Here is a 22,020-nt window from a genome sequence, read left to right on the forward strand (position 1 = left end):
GGAATGGGAAAGGGATTCTGGCATTAGAATGAACCACAACTATGTATTGTTCCTCTCAGAATGGATGACAACCTCCTTTCTAGCCAGATGCTAGTAGATTTTTTTTTTTTTTGAGATGGAGTTTTGCTCTTGTTGCCCAAGCTGGAGTACAATGGTGCAATCTCGGCTCACTGCAACCTCTGCCTCCCGGGTTCAAGTGATTCTCCTGCCTCAGCCTCCCGAGTAGCTGGGATTACAGGCACACACCACCACACCCAGCTAATTTTTTATAGTTTTAGTAGAGACAGGGTTTCACCATGTTGGCCAGGCTGGTCTCAAACTCCTGACCTCAGATGATCCACCTACCCTGGCCGCCCAAAGTACTGGGATTACAGGAATGAGCCACCGTGCCTGGCCAGATGCTAGTAGTTTTCAGTAGGTGGAAAGAGGGTCATCTCTTCCCTGGGGCAATATTTGTGGGTAAATACAGTGATCCTGTAGCACCAGCTAGATGGTCATCTTATACTCAGGGTGGACGTTTATGTTAGCCCCCACATGTATAAGCACCTCTCACAGGCAGTTCACATTTCACAGAAACATCAGATGTGCCACCATGTGCCAGATAATGAGGGGAAGAAGTAAGATACTCACCCTGCCTCTGTGGAGTCATGGTCCACATAGATAGACGATGAAGAAATGCAGACGAATTTATAGTTTAAAATGTTGATAAGTGCTAGAAAGAAAAAAGGAGAGAATACTATGAGAAAGCACAGGAAAGGAAGCTAGGTTGGATTACAGAGTCAGAGAAGGCCTCTCAGAGAAAGTGACACTTGCCTTGAGACCTATAGGATTCTTAGGAGCTGGCTAGACAGAGGGAGCAGTAGATCCTAAGCTCTGACATGAGAGCAGTTTGGTGAGTTCAGGAGCCCAGAGCAGGCCGCTGTGACTGGAATTGACTGAGGGATGAGCTCCTGAAGGGCCAGAACTTGCAGGGCTTCAAGGGCTCTAGTGGGAAATTTAGGTTTTGTCCTCACTTGTGGAGGGTTATTTCCTCTTATGCTTTGTAATTCTGGAAAGTGCAGATTGTTTGAGAATCACATCCAGTGGAGCTGTGTGAGAATCCTGGGCAGCAGAGGTTTTGAGTTGAGGATAGAAGCCTCTATGTAACAGGTTTGGTGTTTGCTTCTACTAAAGATACATCCTCTGTTTGGGAGGGAGAGGCAGACAAGGCTGGGGAGAGGGAGAGTGCCAGTATTGGGAAAGAAGAGAAAAAAAATGTGGAAAAGGAATAGGAGAGAGGATAGGGATCGGGTTGGAGATAGGTCAGAGATGGGTTTGGGAATGGGAATAGAGAGGCTGGGCTTCACCGTGTGTCTTGTTTTCTCGGTGATAGGGGCCTCGCGTGCAGGACAGGAAACAATGAGTACACAGGGTGCCTTCTGACCAGCCCTGGGGTCCAGCACTAGTCATTTTGTGCCTTAGTCAATGCCTTGACTTCCCGCACATACCAGGTTGAGAGAGGAACGTCCCTTAGCAACTGATTGGCCTGGAGTCTAGAGGACTGGTGGGGGTCTGGAACCAGCTGCCCAAGGAAAACGATTCTCCCAGTGTCCGGGGGACGCAGTAGCAACTGTTACTTCTGACTAGCTCAGGCTCTGGAGACCCGCGCGCTCTCTTATGCGGCTGCGCATCCCAGCAGCTCCCGCGAGAAGGGTCAGGCCCTGATTGGCTCTGGACAAACCCGCGCGAGCTTGCGGGGCGGGGCTTCACGGGGTTGGTGTCCCCGTGCAAGGAGGTTGGCGAGGCCTCAGGGGACTCCCAGTTCAGCGAATCCGTTAGCCTTCCTCTACCTTAGTCACTTCCCCGTGAGGCACTCCGTGTTTGTGTACACGGTTATTCCACGTGTCAGTCAGTTCATCGGGCGCATCTGGAGTCATTGAAAACAGTAATAGGAAGTCAAACAAACCCGCTTGATGCAAAAATTCAGGAGGACATTCGGTTTTTAAGGAAATAGTGCTGAGGAAGGACCAGGCTGGACCTCTTTGGACCCTGAGACTGGGAGGTAAATATGGAAAAAGAAGTGATAATTTAGGGGGAGGGAAAAGAGATCACCTGTGAAGAAAACTCACGCACACACCAGGGCTTGGAGAAGGAAGTGAGACTGGAAAGAGATCAGAATTTTATTTTTATTTCATTATTCTATTCATCTATTTAATTTGAGACAGTGTCTTGCTCTGTCACCCAGGCTGGAGTTCAGTGGCACAATCTCAGCTCACTGCAGCCTCGACCTCCCAGGCTCAAGCAGTCCTCCCACCTCAGCTTCCAGAGTAGCTGCACCCACAATGCCGGGCTAATTTTTTAAATTGTTTTGTAGAGACAGGGTGTCGCTGTGTTGCCCAGGCTGGTCTCAAACTTGTGGGCTCAAGCGATCCTCCCACCTCAGCCTCCCAAAGTGCTGGGATTACAGATGTGAGAGATCAGAGTTTTTGAATCTGAAGGACCCTTACATAGTCTGCAGTAACCCTCCCATTCTACCGAGGAGGAAAAAGAGGGGGAAGCAGAAAGGGGACAGAACTTGCCCAGAGCTATCCAACGAGTTACTGGCAAAGCCCCAGCTGGAACCAGCCCAGAGCTCTTCCCAACCTTCGATTCGAGGTTGTAAATTAAAGGAGGAAGAGGAAGGATTTTGATAGTGAAAAAAAAGCAAAAGTGGGTTATGATGCAGATATAGGATTTGTTATCTGGAAGCCTGAGTAGCATCTTGATGTAAGGAGGGAGTCGTTTTTTAAGAGAGGCAGAGATCAGAATGGAAAAGCAGAGGGCTGGTTCTTGAATCAAAACATCACTGAGAAAAGAGATGAGTCAAGAGCGGTCACAAATTAAATGCTGAGGGAACCAGGCAGGTGATGTGAATGATAAACAGTTGCCTAGCACTTATTTTGTGCTGGGCTCTGTTCTGAGGGTTTTACATGCATTCGTTCATTTAATCATTTAATGCTCCCAACAATTCTGCCAGATGAATCCTGTTAAAATCTACATGTTATAAGTGAGGAAACGGGAAACCCAGAGAGGGGAAGTAATTTGCCCACAGTCACACAGCTGGCAAATGGTGGCGCCAGACTTAAACTCAGGCAGGCTGACTCAGCACACGGTCTTAACCACTGTGTTATATGCCTCTCCCAGGTGAGTGCAGCAGGGAGAGCAGGGGCAGGAATGGACTGGAGAACAATTGTCCAATATTAAAGGGGAAAGTTAATGTCTGCCATGTGTTGTCAGATCTAATTTATTAAAAAGTAGCTGGGAGTTCAGACTTTTATGTGAGGATCCTGATTTTTAAACATTGCAACTAATTAAAGAAAGTCTGTATGCAGGTTTCTTAATGCAGGCTACATAAAATCCCCTGCATTTTAACTACCTCACAAAGCCACTAATTTGCAAACTCTAGACTATCTTAAATGAGGAAGCAGTTCCCTAGTGAGGGAAGGGCCTGGCCCAGAAAAACCTAGAAAATGGGAGGCAAAGACCAAGCCTTTGGACTGCCGGCCGTCCACTCACAGAAGAATCTAGAACCCTTCCTTTGAACTGGCTTCACATCCAAGTTGTATGGGTTTCCTGTTGCTTTCATAAGAATTACCACAACTTTAGCAGCTTTTTTGTTGTTTGTTTTGAGACCAAGTCTCGCTGTGTCACCCAGACTGGAGTGCAGTGGTGCAATCTCGGCTCACTGCAACCTCTGTCTCCTGGGTTCAAGCTATTCTCATTCCTCAGCCTCCCAAGTACCACCACACCTGGATAATTTTCTAAAAATATTTTTAGTAGAGACAGGGTTTTGCCATGTTGCCCAGGCTGGCCTGGAACTCCTGGCCTCATGTGATCCACCTGCCTTGGCCTTCCAAAGTGCTGGGATTATAGGCATGAGCCACTGGGCCCAGCCCAATTTTAGCAGCTTTTAAAGTAACACTCATGTATGATCTCACAGAAGGTCAAAAGTTCTGGTGTGGCGTGGTTCCCCTGGTTTTCTGCTCCAGCTTTCACAAGGCCTGAATCACAGTGTTGGCAAGGCTATGTTGCTTTCTCGAGTCCCTTTGGATGAACCCATTTCCAAACACATTCAGAATCAGTTCCATGCTTTGTAGTAGTGAGGTCTGCATTCCCTTGCTAGCTGTCTGCTGGGGTCATTGTCAGCTTCTAGGAGCTGCCCTCATGGGCTCGTGGGTTCGCTCCTTCATCTTCAAAGCAAACAATGGTGAGTCAAATCCTTCGTATGCTTCACATCTCTCTGACCTCCACTTCTGGCTCATGTATGCCCTTTCTTTCTCCTGAATCTCTCTGACTTTTCTGCTTTGCAAGTTTCACGTGATTACATTACATTCACTCAGATAGTGCAGGATGATCTCCTCAATTTAAGATCAGCAGATTAGTCACCTTCACTCTATCAGCAAAGTCCCTTCACTGAATCAGCAAAGTCCCTTCACTGAAGCACGTAGATTAATGTTTAATTGAATAACCAGGGCACAGGAATCTTGGAATGGGAGACATCTTTAGAATTTTGCCTACCACACAAGTCGAGGGGGAAGACATTTGTAACTCATATGGTGCAAAACTATATGCTTTTCCCACTGTCTTTCTCAAACCTTGTGAGATGGACAGGACAGTTTGATTTATTCCCATATTTTATACATGAAGCTTGGGACTCAGAGAGGAGAAGAGGCTTCAACCGTGATGACACAGCAGTTCTGAAGGCAGCCTGGCATACCGGAAAGAACACTGGGTTCGGAGTCCAGGGACCTACATTATGACTTCAGGATGTCCATTTCTTGGCCCTGTGAACCTGACTAGTTCCTATGCTGTTCTGGGCCTCAGTTTCCTTATCTGCGAAGTGATGCATTGAGAACTACATCACAGTGCTGTTGTGAGATTGAGAATGATAAAGTATGTGAATCTCCAGTGCACAGCACATGGGCCACCATGATTGTTCAGTATTATTTATTTATTTATTTATTTATTTTAGGGTATCTGCAGAGCCACAGCTAGAACCCAGATTTATTTATTTATTTATTTATCTCTCTCTCTTTCTCTCCCTTTCTCTCTCTCTCTCTCTCTCTGTCTCCCAGGCTGGAATGCAGTGGCACAATCTCTGCTCACTGCAGCCTCTGCCTCCTGGGTTCAAGTGATTCTCATAACTCAGCCTCCTGAGCAGTTGGGACTACAGGCGCATGCCACCACGCCTGGCTAATTTTTGCTTTTTAAGTAGAGAAGGGATTTTGCCATGTTGGCTAGGCTGGTCTCGAACTCCTGGCCTCAAGTGATCTGCCCGCCTTGGCCTCCCAAAGTGCTGGGATTACAGGTGTGAGTCCCTGCGCCTTGCCAAAACCCCAAATTTCTTGGTTCCAAATCTTCTTTCATTTGATAAAGCTTTATTATGCACCAGCTGTGTTCCAGATTGTGTGTTGGGTACTAGAGACACAAAAGTGACTCAGACTTGACTTTGAAAGGTGGACTCCATTATGTCACACAAAGGTACCTTGGGCATGACACACAAAGGCCACCCAGAAGTGGTACACAAAGGTGATTCCAACGTGACACACAAAAGATATTTGGACATGACTAATTTTCTCAAGGAACTCACATTCTGGTCAGAATAGATACAGAGTTACTTCCCTGCGTACTGTGAAGGGGCAGAAGCTGACCAAGGAGAGAAAGAGAAACAGAGGGGAAGTAGGGTTAGGTAGTATTTCTAGCAGTCTGCCAAAATCTGTCAAATTTTGGAGTTTATTTTGACAGTAAAGTGAAGCCAACAGATGGTAACGAACAGGGAACTGACATGATTGATTTATAATTTAAAAGGATGCCATGCAGATGTGGAAATGTGAAGGGGCAATGGTGGAAATATCACTGGAACAATGGAGTAATGGAAATTCCACTGTCCTTCCTCAGCTGCAGAGCCCCCTGCAGAGTCTCCTTGTCATCTTCCTCCAAAAGTTTTCTAGGAGTCCCCAAGGAGTCTCCTATGTCTTCACAAACAGGCCCCATTCATCTGGTACCTGCAAGCATGGAAGCTTTACTTTTTATTTATGGTGGGGATGGAGTCTTGCTCTGTCACCCAGGCTGGAGCGCAGTGGCGCGATCTTGGCTCACTGCAACCTCTGCCTCCCCAGTTCAAGCAATTCTCCCACCTCAGCCTCCCGAGTAACTGGGACTACAGGCACGTGCCATCACACCTGGCTAATTTTTGTACTTTTAGTAGAGATGGGGTTTCTCCATGTTGCCCAGGCTGGCCTCAAACTCCTAGCCTCCAGCAATCTGCCCGTCTCGGCCTCCCAAAATGCTGGGATTCCAGGCGTGAGCCACCACGCCTGGCCTAGGAGTTCACTTTTGGCTAGATTCCCTGGTAAGGCATTTTATCAGTTTCCCAACTAGCGTGACAATCAAATGGAGAAGAGATATGGCAGTGGGCTGTGTGGGGTTGTTACAATAGCTCCACAGGGTCATCAGAAAACCAGGCTCCCCATGTTGTTGTCAGCAACATCCCCAGATCTCTAGCTTTCATCCTCACAGTTGTCTCATAGTCGCCAGGTGGCTGCACCATCTCCAGCATCACGTTCATCTTCCAGGAAGGAAGAAGAGGAAGGTGAGGAGGAGGAAATGATGGTGCCAGTGTCAGAAAAGCAGAACTCCCAAAACTCTCCAGCAGATAGCCTCTTAAGTTTGGTATTTTTAAGTAGACAAGTCTCTCAAAATGTGCGCTTAGTAATCTAGCAGAGTTAAAGATTTCTTTTATTTATTTATTTATTTATTTTTGAGATGGAGTTTCACTCTTGTTGCCCAGGCTGGAGTGCAATGGTGCAATCTCAGCTCACTGCAACCTCCGCCTCCCGGGTTCAAGCGATTCTTCTGCCTCAGCCTCCCCAGTAGCTGGGATTACAGGCGCGCCTGCCACTACCCCCTCTATATATATATATTTGTATTTTTAGTAGAGACGGGGTTTCAGCAGGCTGATCTCAAACTCCTGACCTCAGGTGATCCACCTGCCTCAGCCTCCCAAAGTGCTGGGATTACGGGCATGAGCCACCACGACTGGCCAGGTTTTTATTTTTATTTTTTGCATTGTTCATGAGAAAGAAGAGTACGGTCCTACAGATTGGTATACAATTTAGGAAAACAGAGATGTCAATTACAATGTTATTATTACCAGAGCAAGAAATCATCAAATAAGACAACCCGTCAGAATTCCATTTTATTTGGGGATCATTTTCATAAGACATGGAATAATTTCTAACATCTTTGTAGTCTCATAAGACCATTTTGTTTAAATTATTCTTCCAAGAGCAGATTCGTATTAACAAAGACTAGAACAAGTCAGCAACCGTCATGAATATTCATACAAAACTGTATATTGCAGAGGAGAACATAAATGATATTCTTATAAACAGTCTCAGTTTTGCACAACATCAAATCAAATTCCTTGAATCATTTTATAACACAGAACAATATCTTTTGATTTATTGCTGCAGGGGCAGGAAACGTGTCCTTCAACTATTTCTGAGAGTCATGTACTTTATTATGAAAACTTATGTTTTTAAAACCAAGCCCTGGAATTTTATTAGCTAGTATTACACGAAAAAAAACAAAACAACAAAAAAAAAACCCTTGGGAGCTCAGTTGGGATGGCAAAAAAAAAAAAAAAAAAAAGGGAGAAAAGCTGAATAGGCTTTTATTCACTGATAGTAATTTGATAACATTTTTCTTCTCCTTGGCTCACTGGCCAGAACTCTGCCATATGGCCACCCCAGATGAAAATGAAACAAGAAAATAGAGATTTTATTTTTCAGATTGGTGGCTTGATCACCTGGACAAATTTGAAATAACAAGGAGGAAACAGAGGTTGAATATCAGGTAGGCAACTCTCAGGGTCTACCTGAGATATTGCCCTAGAGGAGATGGATAGCTAGGGCTGCTGAAGACAGTCCGAGAGAGGAGGCTTCTTTCTGGTTGTGAGATCCAGGAGAGAACTTCCAGACTTCCAGGAGGAGGTTACATTTGACCTGGACTTGGAGAGAGAAAGAGGGTTTGAATGTGGGCAAAGGACAGAGCTGCAGAAGGACGCCATGACACGGGGAGTGGCCTGAGTAAACAGGCGGAGGAAGGACGTGCCGAGCATCTGTAGAAAGGATCCCCATTTCAGCCGGTGCATTGGCTCCCGCCTGTAATCCCAGCACTTTGGGAGGCCAAGGTGGGCAGATCACCCAAGGTTAGGAGTTTGAGACCAGCCTGGCCACCATGGCGAAACCCTGTCTCTACCAAAAATACAAAAATTAGCTGGGCGTGCTGGCAGGCACCTTTAGCCCCAGCTACTCAGGAGGCTGAGGCAGGAGAATTGCTTGAACCCGGGAGGCAGAAGTTGCAGTGAGCTGAGATCGCGCCACTGCACTGCAGCCTGGGTGACAGAGCAAGACTCTGACTCAAAAAAGAAAGAATGACAGGGTGCAGGCATGGGGGCTATCGAGGTAAGGGAAAAGCGGGGCAAAATCAGGGAGAGCTCGAATGAAAGGCAAGGGAGTTTGGAATGTATCCTATCAGCCGCTGAAAGATTGTTTATTTCTCAAATATCTCTCTTAAATATATCACCTTCTCTTTGTCCCCCATAGCTATTGTTCCAGCTCAGACTTCATCCTCTTTCTCCTGGACTGTTGCTTCCTCCTCATTGCAGACCCAGAGGGACCTTTAGAACACCCAAACCCGTTCTCCCATGGTTCAAGACCATTCCATAATTTCCATGACTTCCCCCATTGACGTGGGAGGGAGTCCGAGCTCCTCAGCTTGGCATTTGAGGCTCTTTGAAGAGGTAATGGAGTGGGAATGCAGACTAGAGAGAGGAAAGCAGACATGGTGTTGAGGCTTCACAAAGAGCGTGCGGACAACCCCTGTTCTTTTGTTTCTGAGGCAGGGTCTCGCTCTGTTGCCCAGGCTGGATGGAGTACAGTGTTGTGACCACAGCTCACTACAGCCTCAACCTCCCAGGCACAAGAGATCCTCCCACCTCAGCCTCCTGAGTAGCTGGAACTACAGGCATGTACCATTACACCCGACTAATTTTTTTTAACATTTTGTAGGGAGAGGGTCTCCCTACATTGCCCAGGCTGGTCTCAAACTCTTGGGCTCAGCCTCTCAAAATGCTGGGATTACAGGCGTGAGCCACCACGCCCAGCCCAACCTCTGTTCTTGAAGCTCCCCAGCATCTGGTCCCATCAGGCCCCTAATTCACAAGATTCGCAGACCTTAGGGGTGGATTGAAAAGACAAGAGCCCCTAGCAAGCAGTGGACTTCTTTCTAGCCTCACCCCATGCTTCTTACTGCTGCCCCTCTCCTCATCCATTCCAAATCCTGCCCTCCAGGACAGACCAATCTGAGGTCAGAGTTAGCAGCAGGATACATCCTGGTCCTCTCTTGCCCCTGAGATCTCGCTGGGGCTGATGGCACTGCCACTGCTATGGTTGGGTAAGTAGAAGGAGAGGCAGCATGGAGGTGTCTTGGGGAGGTAAGGGTGGGTGGAGTTGGAAGGCAGACAGGGCTGAGGTAAGATGAAGGCTGAGGTAAGATGAAGTACCTAAAAAATTAGGTACTTGGCCAAGCACAGTGGCTCATGCCTGTAATCCCAGCATGCTGGGAGGCCAAGTTGGGCAGATCTCCTGAGGTCAGGAGTTGGATACCAGCCTGGCCAACATGGTGAAACCCTGTCTCTACTAAAATAGAAACAGAGACAGAGTAGGAGCTACCACTAGCACATGTAGTCTAGGACTCAGGTAAGGGATCAGAATGTAGAATCCTCATTCTACAATGTAGAGCCTCAGAAAACTACTCACCCTCAGTCTTTGAAGACCAGAGTTCAGGTTCAAGCTCTACAACCTTGAGTAGTTCTCTTCAGTTTTATCACCTGGACGCTGGGCTCTTCCCCTTCCACACAGAGAAAGGAAATCTATTTGTGAAAAACCATTAAACCACAACAATCCCAGGTTTCACAAGGCGGTTGGGGAGGGGAGGGGGTTGCAAATGCGCTAATGGGTGGGGAGCACTTTGTAACCTGGAAACGTTGTGCATCAGTGAAGTGTCCATGAGGGTCCCTTTTCCCCCAAGGTTTGGGTCTACTTCTCTCTTCTCCAGAGCTAACCCAAAAGCCAGAGCTCCACATGCCAGAGATTCTTTTGGCTGAGAAGACTGTGACCTTGAACTGTACCCTCAAAGGCACCTGCAAAGAAACCAAAGCCCTCTTCCACTCCCGGAAGAACCCAGCCATCTCCAGCAGCTCCTCCTCGGTGCTGCACTTCACCCTGAGGCCTGAGGACCATGGCAACACCCTTGGATGTCACTTGAACTTATCGCTAGCCAACGTGACCAGAAGTAGCTTGGTCAAGCTCCAAGTGGTCTGTGAGTGCTGGTGGGCACAGGCAGGATCCTGAGAAATAGTGGGCTCAAGAAAAGACCTGAGCCCCAGAGGGAAAGAAGTCTTAGGAGCTGTCACATCTTCCCCCTTTGGGAAGACCTTTGGGGCTGAAAGGCCAGAGGTAGGAGCTGAGCCCAAGTCTGAGGCAGATGTGGAGAGAGGATGAAAGGGGACTGTTTTGAGTCCCAGCCCCACTCTGGGTTGCCAGAAAGTCTTTCTGAAGCTCCCTGTGAATAGCAAGTAAAGAGAAGGCTGGGTCTTAGGGGAAGTAGAGAAGCAAAGTCAGGACATCTTGATGATCCCTGATTCTTCCTCTGCACAGCACCTGCCAGGTTGTTCAATTCCTCTTGTTCCTTGGAGAAGACAGTTCTGTGCAGCTGTTCCTTCCACGGGATCCCCACGCCCTCCGTGCAGTGGTGGATGGGAGGTGTCCCTGTGGCTGTGAACAGCATGGATAACATCCTCCGGGTGACTTCTTCCACACGTGCCCCCTGGGCCAACAGCACCATCAGCCTCACTGGGGAGCCAGAAAGAGTCATGAGACTTCACTGTGAGGGGAAGAACCAATATGGAATTCACACTTCCAGCATCTTCCTGATACCAAGTGAGTATCCAGGGACCTAGTGACTGAGCTGGAAAGAACACCTAAAGACCAGATGCAGATGGGCACAGGGCCGGAGGAAAGGGTAGAGAGTTTTAGCTCAGACTTCAAAGCCTTTGGAGAAAGGTGTATCTCACTTCCCTCTAATTCCAGATAAGAAATCAGTTTCCAGTGTGTTCGTGAAAGGATTAATCCAGGGCATTGTATATGGAGCCATTGCATTCTCATTGTTCTTCTTCTGCCTCGTCCTCTTGTCGTGAGTATCAAAGTTCAAATTCATCAGCAGCCTTTCCCAAAGCCTACTACCTTTATTTATGTTCTCCTTTTCCTTCCTCATACTTTCTTCCAATTTATTTTGCTTTGTCTATTTTTTTTTTTTTTTTTTTGAGATAGGGTCTCCCTCTCTCACCCAGGCTGGAGTACAGTGGGTCAATCACAGCTCACTGTAGCCTCCACCTCCCTGGGCTCATATGATCCTCCCACCTCAGCCTCCTCAGTAGCTGGGACTACAGGTGTGTGCCACCACGCCTGGCTAATTTTTGTATTTTTTGTAGAAATAGGATTTCACCATGCTGCCCAGGCAAGTTTCCAACTCCTGGGCTCAAGTGATCGACCCACCTCAGCCTCCCAAAGTGCTGTTGGGATTACTAGGTGTGGCCCACCGCCCCTGGCCTTGTCTACCTTTTAAAAATGGATTCTTATATCGTTAACTTTCAGCTACTCTTCTTTTTCAGTATTTGTATTTAGGGCTATAAGTTTCCCTCTAAGCATGACTTTAGCTGCATCTCACAAATTTTAATATAAATATTTCATTATCATTTGGTTAACATATTTCTAATTTCCATTATGATTTTTTGACCCATGAGTATTTTTTGTTTGTTTGTTTTTTGGTTTGGTTTGGTTTGGTTTTGAGACAGAGTTTTGTTCTTGTTGCCCAGGCTGGAGTACAATGGTGCGATCTCAGCTCACCACATCCTCTGCCTCCCAGGTTCAAGTGATTCTCCTGCCTCAGCCAACTAAGTAGCTGGGATTACAGGCATGCGCCAGTGCGCCCAGCTAAATTTTTTGCATTTTTAGTAGTGGCGGGGTTTCTCCATGTTGGTCAGGCTGGTCTTGACCTCCCAACCTCAGGTGATCCGCCTGCCTCGGCCTCCCAAAGTGCTGGGATTACAAGCGTGAGCCACCGCCCCTGGCCTGACCCATGAGTTTCTTAGGCACATTACTCTCTTTTTAAATTTTTAGCTTAAACTGAATAAGGTCAGAAAATATACTATGCATGATTTCAATTCCTTATTTTCTTTGTAACACATTTTTTGTTTCGTTTTTATAAATATTCCATGTGAACTTGAAAAGAATGTATATTTTATGCCCGTCAAATGCAGTATATATCTCTGTGTGTGTGTGTGTCTGTGTGGGTGTACACAATCACATACATATACATATACACCCTTTAAATCAAATTCATTATTCATGTTGTTTAAATCTTCTCTACTTGGACTGACTTAATTGCCTGCCTGCTCTAATGATAAGAGATATGTGTTTTTAAATCTCCCACAATGATTGTGGATTTGTTTGTTTCTTCTTGAAATTCTGTCAGTTTTTGCTTTATAAATCTTGAGGCCATGTCATTAGCTTCAAGTCTATTTTAAAATGTGCATACAAGGCCGAGCATGGTGGCTCACACCTGTAATCCCAGCACTTTGGGAGGCCAAGGCAGGTGGATCACTTGAGGTCAGGAGTTTGAGACCAGCCTGGCCAACATGGTGAAACCTCGTGTATACTAAAAATAAAAAATTAGCCGGGCATGGTGGCTTGTGCCTGTAATCCCAGCTACTTGGGAGATTGAGGCAGGAGAATGGCTTGAACCCAGGAAGCGGAGGCTGCAGTGAGCTGAGATCATGCTGCTGCACTCCAGCCTGGGCAAGAGAGTGAGAGACTCTGTCCCCCCAAAAAAAAAGTGCATACAAGTATCTTCCTTATATCAGATACCATTTTTCTTCTTCACCTTTGTATTAAAGCCTATTCTGTCAGATATTAGTATAGCTCCACCAGCTCCTTCTTTTACAGCTACTCTCAATCTGTGATCTGAAGGTTTAGTTATGTGTTTCATAATCAGCATATGATTTTGACTTTTTTTAGTCTTGTAATTTTTAAATTGGATTTAAATTAATTTGCTTGATGTAATTACTGGTGCATTTAAATACTGATGGTATTTCAATATACCATCCTAGTTTGTCCCATATGTTTCTTTTTTTCCCTTTACTTGTCTTCATTTGGATTGGCTGGGTATTTTTATCAATCCATTCTTTTCTTTCTACTAGTTGAAAATTATGCAATTATATGTTTTTTAAATATTCTTTTACTGGTTACCCAGAAATCACAACATCTATACTTCAGTTATCAAAGTACATATTTGATAATTTCAAAGTATAAAACCTTTACCCTCCTCCAGATAACATAAAGACCTTAGAACAGTTGAACTCTAGTTTCCCTCCTCACGACTTACATGCTATTTTTATAACATGCTTTGTGGCATTTTATCAATTCCAATATACATGTTATTTCACATTCGAACATCTCTGAAATAGAGATAGGTCTTCAACTGATGGTGATTTACAGTTGCTGTTGGTCTCAGGTGGCAGTCCTGATAAAGTTGTCATTGCCTGCAGGTGCATGAACTCTTGATATTGCTGTTCATATTATCACTGTAATTGAATTATTTGTTCATTGATACATGTTTAATTCATTGCCTTTTCAAACATTTGCAAAAGTATTACATTATTAGCTGCTACTGAAACGAAGTTATGGTGTATACAGAAGGGCACAGAAGTAAAAGAGTAAGCATACCTTCCATTCTGTGACACCTGTAACATTTGTTTGAGAAATGACCAGAATTCCATATTTTTTGTAAAGCAATGATCTGGTGCTTTATAGAACCTAGGAAAGAGAGATACCCACATGTGGATGAAGCCATGTTACTTTTTCTTGTAAGATAAAAAGCAAAAGGGTAATTTATCTCATAAACTGTCAATGCAAATGAAACCAGAAGGAATTGCTTAATCCTTCAGAAGACATTTTTAAAATTTAAATTAACATGACATTGGATGATTCATGTGCTGTTCAGGACTATGTTAGTTCTTAATAGTTTAACTGGCAACACTTTTTTCCCTTAGTGATATATAAATTATGCATCTTACTATTAATGGCATTTTATTATTAATGAAATACCAATTCTATATTTTTGAGCCCCCAAAGACGTCATCATCATCTTTGGTTTTATTTTGTACATTCACTGCTCATTTTGATTTACATACATATTTACCATAGTCTCTATTCTTTGTTCCTTACATTCTGTTAGTATTCTCAGATCTTCCATCCCGAATCTTTTTTCCTGAAATATATTCTAGAAAGCCCTTTAGAATTGGTTTTCTGGTAGCAAGCATTCTTGGTTTCTTCTCTCACTTTCTCTCTCTCTCTCTCTCTCCCCTCCAACTCCCAACTCTCTCTCCCTCTCCCTTCAGAGTTGAAAGATATTTTGCCCAGACGTGGTGGCTCACGTCTGTAATCCCAGCACTTTGGGAGGCCAAGGTGGGTGGATCACTTGAGGTCAGAAATTTTAGACCAGCCAGGGCAACATGGTGAAACCCTGTCTCTACTGAAAATGCAAAACACAAAAATAGCCAGATTTGGTAGTGTCCACCTGTAATCCCAGCTACTCAAGAGGCTGAGGCAGGAGAATTGCCTGAACCCAGGAGGCAAAGCCTGCAGTGAGCTGAGATTGTGCCACTGCACTCCAACCTGGGCCACAGAGTGAGACTCTGTCTCAAAAAAAAAAGTATATTTGCCAAGTTTGGAAAGCTGCATTGGCAGGCATTTTCTTTCAGTATCTTGAACTATTCCATGTTCTACTATATCTTGCTTCTATTATCACAGGAGAAAAGTCAGCTGTGACTCTTATCTGCTCCTTTGAAAATGATCTCTCCTTATCTGTCTCTGCCTTTAAGACCTCTTTGTCTCTGACATTTCCAGTTTGGCCTCACACTTTACACTTTCATAACACCAACTTGCCTATTTGTCTGTGAAACATGCGTTTCTTGTCCTGCAGCTTTGCTGACAGTGTGGCTTCTGCCCAATACTCCCCTTCATCTGCATTTCATCTTCTACCCTTGCTCCCTTCTCACACCTGGCTGACATTTACTCATCATGTAGGACTCAACCTACAGCCCCTCCATCACATGCTCTGGAAAACGTCCCCCCGCCCCTCTCTCCAGGGCCAGGTGTCTTTTCAGGACTCCTGTAGGTCTCCTGGACTTTTGGGTATTAGCACTAACACTTTTACTTTGATGTGACTCAGTGTGGATATCATTTTTTTAGATTTGTCTTTATTTATATTTATTTGGCCTCTTCAATCTATGCTTTGGTGTCTTTCATCAGTTCTGGAAAGATTCTTAACCACTGTTTATATTGCCTCTGCTCTTTGTTTTCATTATAGGGCTCTTATCTAATGTTTGTCAAACTTTATCTGTTTCCGCTCTTACCCTGTGTCCTGTATTTTCCAGAGAGAGGCAGTCAAGTAAACAAGTACTAGGATAGAGGTCTGTATGAGGGAGATGCTAAGAGAACCCTACTCTTTCACTGTCTCTCCATCCTTGGGGCAGAGGTAGGGGATCAGTATTGCCCAGAAATACTTTAGCTTGCCTCTAATCAACCCCCTCCAACTTCACACTCTGTCAGTATGCCAGGTGTTTCCCTCTTTCCCCCAGTCTCTTATCTCATCCCGTCACGTTCAGCAATAAGGTTTACCTACTTCCGAGGAAAAAATCAACTCCCCAACACATACAACGTTATTACCATTGACATTGAGTGATGTACTCCCTGCCTTTTTTAGGGAAAGAGGCTTTCTTCCTCCTGTCCAAGGTAAGCTCCACCTCCTCTGCTTGGGAATCCTTCTCCTCCACTGCCTTAGGAGCTGTACTCCATCAATCATCCCTTCTGGCTCCTAAATTTTCAATCATTCTTTCTTTGCTGGCACAAATCTCTCCCGCCTCAGCCCCACAGGCTTCCTCTATGTACTATCCAATATTCTTTCGAGAAAGTATCTTACACCACTTCCTGATTCTCATCACTCTTCCACTTGCTCCCCAGCACCAGGCCACTGACATAACATTGTCTAAAGCAACCAGTTATCCTTATTCTCAATGTTATTCTCAAAATCCAGTGGCAGGTGTTCTTTCTCTTGTTCACCTTTAGGCAGCATTTAGGGTTGGGGTTGGTGGGGTGAGGCTCTCCCACCCAGTGGCTTATTTTCATAGCAAGGAAAGCATGGCAAGGCTGTCTGCTGAAAATGACATGGGTGGGAGCATGGGGAATCCATGGGGAATTGAGAAGAAGTGTGATGTGTTAGGGTGGTTGGAATAGCCACTGGGGAGAATGAGCAGGATCTGTATAAGGACAAGGAGAGCAACCACTGAGCAGTAGCCAAGGCCCAATGGTTACTGGAGATTAGTAATCGTTAATGGTGGCAAGCATCATTGCTATGTGACATCTCCTCCCAGCAGCAGTCATTGGAAGATGTCTTAGTCCATTCAGGCTGCTGTAACAGAATACATAGACTGGGTGGCTTATAAACAAAAGAAATTTACTTCTCCCAGTTCTGAGGCTGGGAAGTTCAGGATCAAGTCACCAGAAGATTTGGTGTCTGGTGAGGGCCTGCTTCTTGGTTCACAGATGGCACCTTCTGGTTGTGTCCTCACGTGGTGTACAGGGAAAGGGAGTTATCTGGGCTCCCTTTATAAGGGCACTGCAATCCCATTCATGAGGGCTACACACTCCCGACCTAATCACTCCCCAAAGGCCCCAGCTCCAAATACTAAAACACTGGAGATTATGTTTCAGCAGAAGAATTTTGGAGGAACACAAATATTCAGACTATAGCAGAAAAAAGGAGTAGATGATGGCATTGGTCTAGGTTTGAGTATTCATGGACAAGATGCCAGGAAGGGTGATGGAGTGGGGAGGTTGGAGATGGGCAAGCGAGGAGGATGGAAGGAGAGAGAGAGCACTTTAACTGGGGAGCCGTTGTACCTAGTGGGGTGGGGAGGGAGGAAAGGAAGAGAAGCAGAGAGTCTTCATAGACTCTAGAAAATATAGTGTCTTGGAATTGAAGCTTCCACCTGTGATATCATATACTGGGAACAGTTGGAAGGGGAGCACCAAAAAACTGGATGGATAGAAGAACTAGGCAGATTGTGAGGTATTGGAATTTACATTTTCATAAGTGGAAAAGTTTTGGGAGATAATGAACCCTTGGTAGTTAAAGGAAACAGTTGCATTCATCAGGTCTCTTCCAGTTGTGAGTTATAAGGGCTGAATTCAACAAGCTCAAAGAGAAAGGGAACAGTTCTGGTCATCTGTTGCTATGTCTCTACCCCTGTCTTAGTCCATCTGGGCTACTACAACACAATGCCATAGATTGGGTGTTTTGTGCGTAACAGAGATTTATTTCTCTCAGTTCTGGAAGCTAGGAAGTCCAAGGTCAGGGTGCCAGCAGGTTCAGTGTCTGGTGAGGGCTCTTTTCCTTATAGATGACATCTTCTCACTGTGTCCCCACTTGGTGGAAGGGACTGGGGTCTCGCTGAGGTCTCTTTTGTAAAGGCTTTTGTCTCATTCAGGAGGGTTCCATCCTCATGAACTAATCACCTCCCAAAGGCCCCACCTCCAAATACGATCACTTGAGGGTTAGGATTTCAACATGTGAATTTGAGCAGGGGGTGTAAACATTCAGACCATAGCAATCCCCCAAAATACAGTGGCTTCAAACAATAATCATTTTAGTATTTTTCATGATTTCCTAGATTAGGAATTTGGGCAGGGCCCAGCTGGGTGATTCTTTTGCTCCCTGTGGTGTCACTGGAGGTCACTTGAGTTGGGCTAGCACGGAGAATCCAAAATGCTTTCATTCACAAACCAGGCATTTTGGTGTGGATGGCCAGAAGGTGAGGCTCAGCTGGGCCCCTCTTTCTCTCCATGTGGGCTCCGAGTCTCTCCATGTGCTCTCTTCCAAAGCAGAAGCTGCCAGTCCTCTTAAAGGACAGGCCCAGAATCAATAGCACATCACTTCCACAGCATTCTCTTAGAGCAAGTCACAGGCTGGCCAAGATTCAAAGGAAGAAGAAAGATTCCACCTGTCCTTAGGAAAACTATCCAAGGATTTGCCACCATTTTTAATCTGCTGTAGGAACAGATCGACTGTTAAGTCTAAAGGCACGTATTAGTTTGCAGGCACTGCCATAACAAAATACCACAGACTAAGTGGCTTAAACAACAGAAATTTGAGGCCGGGCATGGTGGCTCATGCCTGTAATCCCAGCACTTTGGGAGGCCGAGGCAGGCTGATCATCTGAGGTCAGGAGTTTGAGACCAGCCTGACCAACATGGAGAAACCCCATCTCTACTAAAAATACAAAATTAGCTGGGTGTGGTGGCGCATGCCTGTAGTCCCAGCTACTCGGGAGGCTGAAGCAGGAGAATCACTTGAACCTGGGAGGCGGAGGTTGCAGTGAGCTGAGATCATGCCATTGCACTCCAGCCTGGGCAACAAGGGCAAAACTCCGTCTCAAAAAACAAACAAACAAACAAAAACGGAAGTTTGTCCTCCCAGCATTCTGGAGGCTGGGAGTCCATGATCAAGGTGTCAGCAGTGTTGGTTTCTCCTGAGGCCTCTCTCCTCACTCTCTTACTGCCTCTTCTCATGGTCCTACCTCTGTGCACACACCCCTGGGTCTCTCCCTCTTCATGTAAGGTGCTATGGTCTGAATGTCTGTATGCCCCTACCCCTGCTAATTCATTTGTTGGAATCCTAACCCCCAAGATGATGGTGTTTGAAGGTGGGGCCTTGGGAGGTGATTAGGTCATAAAGATGGAGTCCTCATGAATAGGATTAGTGCCCTAATAGAAGAGCCCCCAGAGAGCCATCTCCTCCCTTTCACCACATGAGGACACAGCTAGAATTTGCTATCCATGAACCAGGAAGCAAGCCCTGCCCAGACGTCAAATATACCAGTGCTGTGATCTTGGGCTTTACAGCCTCTAGACGTATAAGAAATAAATTTCTGTTGCTTATAAGCCACCCAGTCTATGGCACCTTGTGATAGCAGCATGGACAGACTAAGACATAAGGACACCAGTCATATAGGATTAAGGCCCCACCTGAACAGCCTTCATTTAACTTGAGGCGCTATTTCCAAAAACAGTCGCATAGACTATGGCCCACCCATAACGATTTCATTTAACCTTAATAACCCCTTAAAAGGCCCTATCTCCAAACATGGTTACATTCTGAGCTACTGGGGGTTGGGACTTCAACATATATATTTGTGGGGACACAATTCCACCCGTGACAGGCGGATCTACACTTCAGGCATGTCTGAATCCAGGCATGCAGATGGCTTCACCAAGAGTCTGTCTGTCCCCACCCTATGGCTCTGTTTCCTTCTGGTTAACGTGAGCTCTGGAGGCTCTCTTCACCTTACAGGCAAGATGGCCAGCCCCAGATTCACGTCCTCCTCTCTTAGCTAACTCCGGCTGACAGAGAACTTGTCTTCTTGTGGTGATTTAGCAATCCCAGGGAAGACTGATTGGCCCTACCTGAGTCAAGGGTCGATGCCAGCTCTAACAGCCCATCCCAGCTGGCTCCCCCAGGAAGGGATTCCAGCCACCACCAACAAAAAGGAACTGGCCTCAGGAGCTGTGGGAGCTGACATGTCGGGGTGACAATTGGGTCTGTCCATGGGAATGCCAAAGGCGCCCAAAATGATGACAGAAATCTGGGGACAGAAAGACTGAGAGTCAAGCATAAAAATCCTCTGGGAATACAGAGGCCTGGCCTAGGGGGTTGCCAGTGACAGAAATGAGAGGAAGGGGATGTTCTGGCCCAATAGCCAGAGGCTCAAAGTAGCAGAAGGAGACTCTTTCTTCAGAGGATGAGGGTTCTAAAACAGAAGAACACAGATGTGGGCCCCAGGCCTCCTGGAGAATCAGGCCAGAGGCAGGGTCACTCTCACTGGGGAGAGGGCTTCGGAGGTGGTGTCCCGGGGAAGGAGAAGGAAGGGATCTGGGAAGAGTGGGGTGCAGGGGGTAGGAGGGGCCCAACACAGCAGAAGATGGGTGGAGAGTCCAGGACAGGAGAGTAGGGTGGTGGCGCCCCAGCCAGAGGGCTGAGCAGGAGGCATGGGGGCAGTAGATTGGGCCACAGGTGTGGAGGTGTCCCCTGCAGGCGGGCTGGTGGCTCTGGAGCTGAGCTGTGCCAAGTTCCCTCAGGAGGCAGACACCGGGGGCCTGGGGAGGGCAGGAGGAGAGTCACAGTGTGTCCAAGCAAATCCAGTACAAGCATAGGAGCGGGTTGTGAATGGGAGAAAACCTACAATAAAACAAAATGGCGGCCGGGCACGGTGGCTCACGCCTGTAATCCCAGCACTTTGGGAGGCCGAGGCAGGCAAATCGCGAGGTCAGGAGTCTGAGACTAGCCTGGCCAACATGGTGAAACCCATCTCTACTAAAAACACAAACATTAGCCAGGCGTGGTGGCATGTGCCTTTAATCCCAGCTACTTGGTAGCCTGAGGCAGGAGAATCACTTGAACCCAGGAGGTGGAAGTTGCAGTGAGCCGAGATTGTGCCACTGCACTCCAGCCTGGGCAACACAGCAAGACTCCATCTAAAAAAAAAAAAAAAAATGGGGCTGGGTGAATTGACTCATGCCTATATTCCTAGCACTTTGGGAGCCCAAGGCAGGAGGATCGCTTGAGCCCAGGAGTTTGAGACCAGCCTGGGAAACATAATGAGACCCCCTCTACAAAAAAATACAAAAATTAGCTGAACACAGTGGCGCATGCATATAGTCCCAGCTGCTCAGGAGGCTGAGGTGGGAGAATGGCTTGAGCCCAGGAGGTAGAGGCTGCAATGAGCTGTGATCACACCACTGCACTTCAGCCTGGATGACACAGTGAGACCCTGTCTCTCAAAAAAAGAAAAGAAAAGAATAATTTGCAATAATAATCTTGAATTCAAACCATCTCACAAGGCTGTTTCAATATTTTGCTATTTTCCTGCATGTCTGGATTTGTATGCTTTGGCCTCATTCATAATTTTTTAGAGTACGCAAAACACGCAAATGGCCTTTATAACAGTGCACCTGCTGCACACTGATGCAACAGAGATGTGCGATGCAAAGCTTTTCTCCATACATTAACTCAACAAAAATTTACTGAGCAAATTCTACATGCCAGGTCATACTGTTACAGGAAAGGGGTCTGGATCCAGAACCCAAGAGAGGGTTCTTGGATCTCGCACAAGAAGGAATTCACGGCGAGTCCGTGAAGTGAAAGCAAGTGTATTAAGAAAGTAAAGGAATAGAAGAATGACTACTCCATAGACAGAGCAGTCCCGACGCCTGCCGGTTGCCCATTTTTATGGTTATTTCCTGATGATATGCTAAACAAGGGGTGGATTATTCCTGCCTCCCCTTTTTAGACCATATAGGGTAACTTCCTGACGTTGCCGTGGCATCTGTAACCTGTCATGGCGCTGGTGGGGGTGTAGCAGTGAGGACAACCAGAGGTCACTCTTGTCGCCATCTTGGTTTTGGTGGGTTTTGGCCAGCTTCTTTACTGCAAGCTGTTTTATCAGCAAGGTCTTTATGACCTGTATTTTGTGCCGACCTCCTATCTCATCCTGTGACTTAGAATGCCTTCACTGTCCAGGAATGCAGCCCAGTAGGTCTCAGCCTGATTTTACCCAGCCCCTGTTCAAGATGGAGTTACTCTGGTTCAAATACCTCTGACAATATCGTAGAGCAAACCAGGCCTCAGGGAGGTGGACACTGAACGAGGACATAAGCAGATGTGTAGGGACAAATGTTGGGAAGTGCCTGGAGGAAAACGGGGAGCTGGGAGAGACTGTGGCAAGGGGAGGGGGCGGGGAGCAGCCTTCAGGTACTTGCT

General features: G+C 46.3%; 1 protein-coding gene and 1 long non-coding RNA gene across 10 annotated transcripts in view; one reads left to right on the plus strand and one right to left on the minus strand.

The window, feature by feature from the left end:
* LOC101058133 (uncharacterized) overlaps positions 1-1,668 on the minus strand; it is a 93,784-nt gene extending 92,116 nt beyond the window's left edge. For 4 of the 5 annotated variants that reach the window (XR_001711895.2, XR_001711893.3, XR_008540824.2 and 1 more), the window contains exons 1-2: positions 1,488-1,652; positions 631-712 (exon numbers count right to left, since the gene is read on the minus strand). This is a non-coding gene — a long non-coding RNA (uncharacterized LOC101058133). Of the gene's footprint in view, positions 1-630; positions 713-1,487 lie in introns of all 5 variants that reach the window. The other variant, XR_001711894.3, reaches the window with a different exon arrangement.
* A 48-nt stretch (positions 1,669-1,716) lies between these two features.
* The window catches only part of LOC100614571 (SIGLEC family-like protein 1), a 35,326-nt gene continuing 15,022 nt past the window's right edge, over positions 1,717-22,020 (plus strand). For 3 of the 5 annotated variants that reach the window (XR_008540823.2, XM_054672665.2, XM_054672664.2), the window contains exons 1-6: positions 1,717-2,041; positions 8,927-9,048; positions 9,375-9,477; positions 10,141-10,404; positions 10,743-11,024; positions 11,175-11,277. Coding sequence is in view for 3 of the 5 variants with exons in the window: in XM_054672665.2 (XP_054528640.1) it covers positions 9,453-9,477; positions 10,141-10,404; positions 10,743-11,024; positions 11,175-11,277 (674 nt within the window). In the remaining 2 variants the exon portion in view is untranslated. Of the gene's footprint in view, positions 2,042-8,627; positions 8,825-8,926; positions 9,049-9,374; positions 9,478-10,140; positions 10,405-10,742; positions 11,025-11,174; positions 11,278-22,020 lie in introns of all 5 variants that reach the window. The other 2 variants (XR_010153619.1, XM_054672666.2) reach the window with 1 other exon arrangement.

This window comes from Pan troglodytes, chromosome 20 (genome assembly GCF_028858775.2).
Source record: "Pan troglodytes isolate AG18354 chromosome 20, NHGRI_mPanTro3-v2.0_pri, whole genome shotgun sequence".
NCBI lineage: Eukaryota > Metazoa > Chordata > Mammalia > Primates > Hominidae > Pan > Pan troglodytes.